The 10608-nt window shown below is 42.6% G+C and overlaps 1 protein-coding gene across 3 annotated transcripts in view; it reads left to right on the forward strand.

Annotated features, from left to right (window-relative positions):
• The window catches only part of NADSYN1 (NAD synthetase 1), a 38249-nt gene extending 28711 nt beyond the window's left edge, over window positions 1-9538 (forward strand). For all 3 annotated transcript variants that reach the window (XM_065592617.1, XM_005305356.5, XM_005305357.5), the window contains 5 exons: window positions 1389-1520; window positions 2750-2819; window positions 3660-3788; window positions 4802-4978; window positions 8855-9538. In XM_065592617.1, the coding sequence (XP_065448689.1) occupies window positions 1389-1520; window positions 2750-2819; window positions 3660-3788; window positions 4802-4978; window positions 8855-8908 (562 nt within the window). In that variant the 3' untranslated portion in view covers window positions 8909-9538. The remainder of the gene's footprint in view (window positions 1-1388; window positions 1521-2749; window positions 2820-3659; window positions 3789-4801; window positions 4979-8854) is intronic.
• Window positions 9539-10608: the final 1070 nt, after the last annotated feature.

Raw genomic sequence — 10608 nt, forward strand, 5'->3', positions numbered from 1 at the left:
GGGGGAGTTGGGCGACAATACATTGCAATGTAATACAAAACAACAGTCAGACATACTTAAGTAAGCCCAGGGTTAGTGGGACTCACGTTAGCTGACTTGTGTTACAGAACCCTGGGCTTAAGTGTCTACATTGTATTTAAACCCTACATTGAGACTTGTCTAACCTAGGGCTCAGGCATCCACACTGCAGTGCGCAGACTTGAGTCAAAGTTACCATATCCCAAAGTCTCCTGTAATGTGACCACTCTAGCCTTAGGACTGTGATGCACTGTGGGAAAACTTTACTGCCTGCTTTACATGCTGGAGAATTGAGGGGTTGTTGTTACAGGAAGTTTGAATAACCCACCAAACCCAGGATGCTCTCTGACAGTGTGCTTGCAGATGGGTGATCAGAAGAGAATGGGTTAATGCTGACCTGAGCTGCTACTGTTAGCTAAGGGTATGGGGGAATGGCTTCCCTTTTCAGTAGAGTGGACTGCAGATTGTTGGGATAGAGAGGACTAAGGAAGTTGTCCCATGGAATTGTGGGATACTTTTGGATGAGTCCCAGGACTCAAGTCAAGCAGCGCTGCATTTACACTGCAAAGCAATAGGGCTTGGACCCTGGGTCCCGGTTTCACCTGAGCTTTGACCCTAGAGCTCTGCAGAGTCCTGGGACCCTGGGTCAGTGTAATTGGAGTGTAGACCCAAGTGGGGGTTGGCGTAAGCCTGGGCTAAAGCATAGTCTTATGTTGGAGTGTAAACATTAGAGGCCCCAATCAAGATCAGGGCCCCTTTAGTCCAGGCTCTGTACAAACACACACTGCATTAAAGCTGTCCCTGCAGAGAGAGCTTACAGTCCAAATAGAGGCATAGAGACTTTCCCAAAGTCATGCTGAAGCTCAGAGGCAGAGCCCACAGCTCCCAAGTCCTAGTTCAGTGTCCTATTCACTGGACTATTTTGCCTCTCCACAGAGTATCCTGTAAATTACTTACTCCTCTGATTTCCCAAGAAGGTGAGATCAGGTGGTCTCTGAGTGGTTGGATTATCCAGGAAAGTTGAGACCTCAAGAGGGAAGGGCTCTAAGAAGTGGCTTATGCCAGTCCTGGGAGGCAGTCAGCCTACATTGCTTCAGGAAATAGAGTCTTCGTTTTGTTTTTATTTGCAATTCACTTGTAATACATACAATGCTAACTGCAGTTGCAGTAGGTATTAAAATATTATCACCTCCCTGCCAGAGACATAATGGTCATTAGAGTAGCACTACCACATCCGAACAATAATCTGTTTAGCCCTTAATGTCCCAGTGACTTTAAAAAAATTATAGCCTTATAAATACACATGAAAACATAAAAGGCCCTATTTTTATAATCTTGGTTGTTATATAAAGTTCCTTATTCTCTTTTAGTCTTTACGGATACTTGACTAAGTACGATTGCTCCAGTGCCGATATCAATCCTGTTGGTGGAATCAGCAAGACTGACTTGAGAAGTTTCATACAGTATTGTATGGAAAACTTCCAGCTTACAGCACTCAGAAGGTCAGTGGTCAAGTAATGATTCTTAGGCCCTGTTTTAGCATCCAGACTCCTCTTCCTCTCCGGCAGTGTGTGCACATTTGTAACATAATGGAACTCCAGTTCTGAACCTCTTACGCCACTGTAATATATGTGATAAATAATAATAACTTCTGTATTTAAATGTAGCTGCAGCTAGTATATTTTTCCTGATCAGTGTGGACAGAGATTTTTCTCTGAAAACCAGGCAGCCTAATAACACTATTAATATTGGCCCTCTATACCTACCAAAACTCTGTAGTCTTTAGCATAGTTTTAAAACAAGGATATATTTTGGTTCTTGCAAAATAAATCCAAGTGAATATTTGTCAAGGAAGTTATGCCATAACTGTGCTAGCAACTATGTTTAAACATGATTGCTACTAGGGCTGTATCTACACTAGGGTTTATTTTTTGGCAACTTTTTTCTATCATTGCTAACACCAGCTGGTTGAGGGTGCTAGTGGAGACAATGCTGCTGTGACTGCCTATGTTTTTACACTATATTACCCCTCTACCCCGATATAACGCTGTCCTCGGGAGCCAAAAAATCTTACTACGTTATAGGTGAAACCGTGTTATATCGAACTTGCTTTGATCCTCCGGAGTGCGCAGCCCTGCCCCTCCGGAGCGCTGCTTTACCGCGTTATATCCGAATTTGTGTTATATCGGGTCGCGTTATATTGGGATAGAGGTGTATTTAAAAGGGACAGTGTTAATGCGCTCAGCTTCAGGAGCTGTTCTATACTAGCTTTCCCAATGTTGTTACCATCAGGGGACCTTCAACAGTGAGAGACTTTTGGCAAAAACTCATTGTAGGCAAGGCTATGCTCTTTTTCAGGCTTAGCCTGGACAGGGATTTAGATGGATGCAAGACTGTTTATTTGCTGTTTCTGTGAATGTAGCACAAACTATCGAAAACTTTCAGTTGCAGAACTGATTGTTGCTGTGTTTGAATCCTGAGGTCCTTATTCCATTTATACTCAGACTTGACTCAGGAAAATATATTATAACTATGATTTTACAATAAGCGTCACTCTGTGCATCTGGGAGAGCTTTTGGCACAAATAGCAGTAGTCTAGTAGATGTCCCATTTTCTTTTCGCGATCATTTTGCAGATTGTGCTCCCCAAATGAACTTAAATAAAGCACTTGATATTTAGCAGGCCAGTCAGCTAACGGGATTGGTTTGAATGAATGCTTTTTCCTACACAGTATTATATCAGCTCCACCAACTGCAGAGTTAGAGCCCCTGGCGGATGGACAAGTGTCTCAAACTGATGAGGTAATGGGCAATGACTTTAAAAAATGCTCTGGTAAGCCTTATTCACAACTTGTTTTTTGTTCAGTAGTGGCGTTGCTGTCCCTCTTCAAACTATGACTAAGATAAGTTTATCTCCTTTTTGAATGGTCTCATAACCCATTCCACAAAACAGGTCTGTAAACATTAATATCTGGCACCAGGCTTGTTTATACAGGCCAAGAGTTTCAAAAGTAATGCGTTTTTGGATGCCTTGAGTTTTGGGTGCTCCACTCAAGATATCTCTAAGGGGTCTGTATTTCAGAGGGTGAAGGCACAGCCCTTTCTGAAAATCAATCCCCTTCAAGGCCTCTCAAGTTGGGCCTCCCAAAATGGGAGTCATTCAGAATCACAAGTCCCTTTCGGAAATATTGGCCCCAGAACTTTGTTTCTTCATTTTCTTTATTTAGTTGGATATGAGATCAGTGTTCAAACTTACAGAACTCCCCTGAAATCAAGGATGGTCTAAATTCTAGGGAACTGTAGAGTGTTTCTAGGAAAGTGGAGGGTAAGTCAGGGCAGAAGTTCGCTTCTTGTCTTCAAGCAGAAGGCCAACATCTAAGTTTATCTTGCAGACTTGAAGCCTGTGTTCAAGTACCACAGAAGGAAAAATCCTTTTTATTCAAGAAGTGTTCTTGCTAGCTAGACGCAATATATTCCCATAAAAAAATTCTGAAATTCCACTGCAGTCCTTATTTTAAATGGAGATGGATTTTCTAATTAGTATTTCTCTGATTAACTGAATTTATTACAGTCTCCTATAAAATAATGCAATCTGACTCATGTTATACATTTTCAGTGCCCTTTTTGTGTGTGATATTTCAGGAAGATATGGGGATGACATACACAGAGCTCTCAGTCTATGGCAAACTAAGGAAGATGGCCAAAGCTGGACCTTACAGCATGTTTTGTAAGCTGATCAATATGTGGAAGGAGATCTGTACCCCAAGAGAGGTAACAATTTAAAAAAAATCTTGTGTTTAAAATCCTCCATTAACAGAATTTGCTCTTGGAAAAAGATCACGTGTAGTTTTCATAACTTAAGAGGAACTGCTTATCAGTCTCTTGTATTTAGAAATACCCTAGAAAGGTTAAAGGAGAAAAGACTAAATTTCAAGAGAAATCTCTCTGTGGAAACCTGCCCACTGATACTGATCACACAGTAGTCACTGTCTGTGTTGTGTTTTGCTGTTTTCTGCTTTTACAAGCTGGCACAGATCCTAGAGTGATTCCAGCCTTTTGTCTATACTGCAAACTGTTAGATCAACAGGTAGGTATTCTGAAGGGAACTGTTTATTTTTAGATCTATACATGCATGGCCAAATTCTGCCTTCACTTATATGCGCCCAATCCCCATGAAGTTAATGGGTGTACCATGAATATATTGCAGGAGAGAAGGTGGCTCTTGATTTTCAAAACACCTAAAAGAAATCCACGTCCACATATCCTATGACAGAGTTGGTTGGAGGGGTGTCATTTCCATGACATTTCAATGGGCACTTGCTTTTATCCCAGCAGTGCCCTTTTTGGGCCCTCTGTGAGGTAGGGAAGTTCTATTATTCCCATTTTACAGATGGGAAGCTGAGGCACAGAGAAGCTAAGTGACTTGCCCAAGGTCACACAGGAAGTCCATGGCAGAGCAGGATATAAAATTTGGGTCTCCCACCCAGGCCAGTGCCCCAACCCCTGGGATATCCATCATCTCCCTTTATAAGAAACATTTACAGCAAAATAGTACAGATGTGTGTTTCATTGTGACACTTTTGTGCATTCTGATACTTTAAATGCATATTACATAGCTAGCTTCCTCTGTGGTAAGATACATTAGTAGTGGTAACTAATATATATATATATATATATAAATTTGGATTTGTGAATTAGCTCTCTCCAGAGTAACTTACTCATCTAGAATTGTGTTTAAGTTCTGAGAAATTTCAGTTGACCTGAAACTGTGTTTTGTACACCAGGTGGCATCCAAGGTGAAGCATTTTTTCAGGATGTACTCAATTAACAGACATAAAATGACCACCCTCACACCTGCCTATCATGCTGAAAACTACAGTCCTGACGACAACCGATTTGACCTGAGACCTTTCCTTTACAACTCCACCTGGTCCTGGCAGTTCAGGTCTATAGATAAACAAGTAAGCATAGTTCACTTCTTCTCTAGGTTTATTTTAAATCATTTGTGATGCAATAAGCTCAGTTCCAGTATGTCTACATAGACAAGTTTCCTATGATCTAATTCTTAGGAGAGCATAGTAACTTTAACTGTTACTTTAACAGGGGCATGGAGGAATGTTTGGGGGAGCCTCCACGGAAGGGCGGGGAGGGAGTGCCACCCAGCCCTGCTCCTCACCCAGCTCTGCTCCAGCCCGGCCCCGGCCCTAGCCCTAGCCCCCAATGCGGCCCGGCCGGGGCTCCTTTTACCTCTGTCCGGGTGTCCCCACCCTGACCCCAGAGCCACGTCCCTTGCCACAGCTCCCTGGGGTGGGGAAGACAGGGTTAAGGGGGGACACAACCTTGAAAAGTTTGGGGACCACTGAGCTATGCTTATGAACTCCTGCCCATTCAGAGCAACGGGCCAGCTCACAGTAACAGAAGTCGATCTACACGGACCTGATTGCAGGATTGGGACCTAAAATGGTGTGACAAATTCAGTAAGAGCTGGGAAATTGAGTGAAGGTGTCTGCCCATCTGCCTTTACAGCAATCCCCTCTTTGAACCTTGAAGTCAGTGGAGTTACACCGAGGATTAATTTGACCTTGTATGCCTGGATATAGCAACTGTTTTTAGACTGACACTGTGAGGTGTGTAGAGGATTGAGTGGTAGCTGTAACTACGACTTGCTTGGCTTTCTGTGGGCTTCAGTCACAACCTTAACATTATTTCAATACATTTTCTTTTACCATAAAAGTGCTTGGCTGAGGAATTTTAACACATCGGCGTTTTCACTGCCAAAGATTTTACATTTCAGTTGCTTTTAAGAATATGTTTACATATGGAACAAAATATTAATTCCCACCTCTCTAAAATGTCAGGCATGCTGTACTAGTAGCTGACTCCCTGGAAACCTAGGATAAAAGGTACCATATGCTGCATTCCTTTTTTAGCCCCACCCCACAACTCATAATTTTGGGCCTTTTCCCATTAAAGCATAGGGCAAAACTCCTTTTGGCTTCAGTGGGAGCTGGATTGGATATTTTTGTAGGATCAGACTGTAAAAATCTGGCCTCTCTTTTTGTGCCTGTAAATATTATGGGCACAGTGAATATCACTTAGACTTGTAATGACCCAGTGTATTGGCATATGCTTCCCTGTGAGATCACTTGATCATTGCCTGTTAGGTTCACTCCCTCTGGGGCACCTGGCATTGGCCACTGTCGGTAGACAGGATACTGGGCTAGATGGACCTTTGGTCTGACCCGGTACGGCCTTTATGTTCTTATGTACTTGGGCCTACAGGTATTTGCCATTGCAAACTGTGTGCAAAGAGGTGGGCCAGTTTAAAAAAAAAAAAAAAAAATCCATTCCTTAAGTTTTTCTTATCCAGTAGATTACAGCAGCAGCCTGTGCTGGTAACTGTTTCAGAAAGTTTTTCACAAGACTCAAAAATAAGGGCATGTTACAGGGTTCACTCTGCACTGTGGTGCCTCCTGCTGGCTGTTGTGGGGATTAGCTCTGTTCAGTGCGCCCTCCTTTGGTGGTGCCTCGCTGCCGTCACTCCTATTCTAGGACCCACGTCTCTCCAAGGACCGTGGCATCCTCTTCAGCGACACAGCCCTCTGGCTATGCTGCACTCTGTGCTCCCCCCTTCCGAGGGACCTGCAGTCTGCTGTTCAGACACTTCCCTTAGTGGCTACTGCAGTATATTGTCTGGCCACTTCCTCGTGGCCACAGCATCCTCTTTATCCTTGCCTTAGAGATCCACCTGCAAACCCCAGCAGCCAGCCAGGAGCTATCTCTCGCTCCCCCAGCCGCTGCTAGCAGCACTGCTCTGTCTAGGGTGCTGGCAGTTCTCTCAGCCCTCCAGAGACACAGTCCTTCCTCCCTGGGCTCCCTGCAGAGAACTGCCTTTCTGTGCCCTGCAGTTCCCTTTTTATATGAGCCTGCTTGGCTGCTCCCTTCACCCCTTCTCTGATTGGCTGCCTCCGGTGCAGCCTCCCTAGGGCTCTATTAACCCCTTAGAGCCAAGTGTGGAGCAGATGCCCCATCACAGGGCCTCTTATAATACTGCAAGGCAAGGCTGGTCTATTTTGGTAAGTGAGTGCACTAAGGGTTTCCCTTGGCCTGGAAATTCTGCACTTGCAGGCCACTCACTTGTAATTCCTAAGAGAATCATCCTCGAGGACAATGTCATGTGTTGTTTGTAGCACAAAGCCCAGAGATAAGATGTTAATTGGAGAGAGCTTGAGACAATGGTTTTATTTAGATTCGCCAGACCTGCAGTTATGGCTCATTTCATCCTCCAGCACAAAGGGGCTGTCGCCCTGGTAGATTTACCAGTGTGAGGGAATTCCTAGGTGGTGCAGCTCTGATGCCACCCTCCATGGCCAGAGCTCTTCTGCACTCTACTACTACCTGGCTTCCAAAATGGCCCCTGGGGCCTTGAGCAGCTGGCATAATTTAGAGCACTTGTGAGGTGATTGGGGCATGGGCTGACACAGAACCTGTCGGAAGGATCAGGGACTGAGGGTGGATGCAAATCTTTTGCATGCACCTTTCTCTGCTGTTTCCCGTGCTTATTGGGCACAGCTGAGAATCTGGCCTATGGCTTATTGTTCCTTTGTTCATTGTTCATGCGGAGGTATAAGAAGAAGGGGATACACATCAGGGCCCAAATGGGGCTCTGGGTGATCACTGCTTCCCACCACCCAACACAGATGTAATGAGGTTAAGTGGTGTCCGTATAAAGAAATGAAAACTACTGACTATTCCTCAGGATAGGCTTTTAATGATTTACAGCTATAAATGCAACATAGAAGACAAGCACAAGCACAAGTAAACTTTTACGACTATTTTTAATACTGCAGCATTAATATAATCTGAGATCAAATTATTCCGACACTTATTTTTTTAATACTATAGTGTTAGTGCAACTTGAGATCAAAACAGCTCGAGCAACCCAGACTTCTTTACTCTGTTACCTTATTTTACATGCAACCAGACTATTTTACTTTAAAACCTTACCCTGCCGAGAATACGTTACCCTTTAGTCGACTGCTCTGCATTGGCCAGGTGCAGATAGTCGGTGCAGTTCAGGTTTCCTTGGTTCAGGGGGTGCGGGTCAGACTGATCAAAGAGAATAACTTCTTAGACCAAGACACACCCCCACCCCCACCTGAGGTTCTACACATTTAATCTCATCTGCCCGCCGTGCTTTGAAGCAGGTCAACCAATCCGGTTAGGCCAAATTTAGTGTTGTCGCTTTGGCTGTATAATTCATGCTTACTTATTTTCTTGTAGCCAATTATTGTTTTAGTTTATAAGTTATGCTCAAGGAGATAGCTTATTTCTGTGTAGCCCACTGTCTCGACTGTGGTTTCCCTTAGTTTTCTAGGTAACTTACCTCTAAATGGGCTATTAGCTTGATTGTGGGTGAGGTTATTTTGATGACCTATGCCTAAAGGCCTAGCGCATCAAATCCACATAGGAATCAGTTTTTTGGCTGCAGCATCTCTTAACCACAAGTTCCAAAGGTGGTTTCAATAAGCCATACCTGGGGGCATGACCTATTATACCATATAAGAGTCAGCATAAAATGTTGTCTGGTTGTAGGTGTCTTTTGACCACAAGTTGTAGCTTCATTTTGCAAAGCTTGCTTTTTAAAGATAATTTTGCAAAAATTCTATAAAGCTTCCAGAAGTTTTAGGCCTAATACTGGTGTTCATCTTAAACTTGACAACAATCTTGCTCAAATTAATCACAGTTCACTACCCCAATTCCTTGTGTGAATCTAAAATTCATAGCAGAAATTAAATGCAAATTTGTTTTTACTTCTGTACCTTGTTTACTTACAGGTTTCCAATCTAGAAAGTAAGGAAGGGAAACCTGTACTTGAAGATGTGGACTGACTACTCTCCACTCCTATACTACTGACTTAATAGTGGGTCTACAAACACAACATTCAAGGATAGAGTATATTCTGAAGATCAGCATGGTTCCAGTGACTGAACAGACTATAGAGCTGGTCTATCTTTTTGTTACCAGTTATATTTGTAATTAATCAAACCCAAATTAGTTTGGACAAATAAGTTTCAAGCTGTATTATTCATGATTCTGAATGGTTTGCTTCAGCTATTCACTATTTGTTATTCATGGTGTGTGATTGGTCACATATTTCACATGGTCATGGCTGAAACTTTTAAAATGTAAAAATAAAGATTGGACTTTTGGGTTTTCATTTTTGGATAATTAATCATTCATGATTCATTAATATTTTCACATATACCCAAAGATTGTCTGAATACTTGGAAATAACAAGTGATATGATCCCTCCAATCATAGAAACCCAGGTCAGTACTTTTGTGTGAAAATGTGTGTGCCCATATAAAATTTGACTGGGCCTAATGAATGGTCTGCATGTGATTTTTATATAACATGTTGAACTGAAAGCAAAAATCTTTATAGTCTCTGGCACATGCTGCTGTAAAAAAAAACCTAAATTTTTATTGTGGAATAAATTCACATTTTTATAATGCTAATTGGCTCTGTTCTTAACATTTTTTAGTTACATAGAATTAACTAACTCATCTGGTTTAGTGATTGGAACAGCAGAGGAGGTTCCTAATTTAACAAAGGTATTTGAGCATGGGCCAAATTTTACATATATGAGTAGTTTCTAATGTGGCCCAGATCAGCACTCCTAAGGTCCATTTCTGGCTCTGCCATCTACTTGCTGTGTAACCTTTGAAATTCGCTTTAATCTCTGAGTTTCAGTTTCCTCATTCCTAAAATAGGGATACTGCCTAGTTGATATAATGCTGAATGCGCTCTGAGATCCTCAGATAAAAGGTACTCTACTATTATCTGTAAAACATTATTTAAAGGTGAGCTGTAAATAAAATTGGGCATGTGCCCTTTTTTCCTGCTTTATGATTTATAAAGAAAACTTTGGTATACATGACATGTAAAATGTTCCATCAGTGCCTGGCACTTTTTGAAAAGAGATGGGGATAAGGCTGGTATTCTGGCTAACATTTCTGTTCCCACTTAACCTGGTGCTACTTTCCAAGGCTGAGCATGCACTGTCATCAGTGAGTGAATAATGGCTGCTTTTACTTGCCTGTGTAGTCACTATGTTAATGAAACTGAGCTCGCTACTCTGTAAAACACTTGGGCACAGAGTGAGCGAGCATAGGAGAGATGGTTATAAAACCAGCTTTCCCTTAGCATGCAGTAAGGCTGCCTTACCCACCCTCCTCTTGCTCTTTGCTTATTTTAAGCTTCACCATCTCGTAAATGTGTCCTAAATTGTAGACAGATACAAAGGGAATGAAGGCAAGAGTGTTAGTCATATGTTTCCCTTTTCACCTGTTGCCTTAACATTTAGCCATTTCTTACTTGCATTCACTGAAGTTACGTATGATGCCCTTTGATTAGGGCCTTTGTCCAGCTCTGAGCATAACAATGTTGTGATGTTACAGTAGGGAATTCTAGGCCTAAATCATGCCTGGATTTCTGCTGTTGAAATAGACTGCAGGCAAGGTGGTGGATGGACACAGGGCAAGTTTCCCACCATTCCCTGCTTCCTGCAGCCCCAGAAGAGAGTGGA

Source organism: Chrysemys picta, chromosome 4, assembly GCF_011386835.1.
Source record: "Chrysemys picta bellii isolate R12L10 chromosome 4, ASM1138683v2, whole genome shotgun sequence".
Taxonomy (NCBI): domain Eukaryota; kingdom Metazoa; phylum Chordata; order Testudines; family Emydidae; genus Chrysemys; species Chrysemys picta.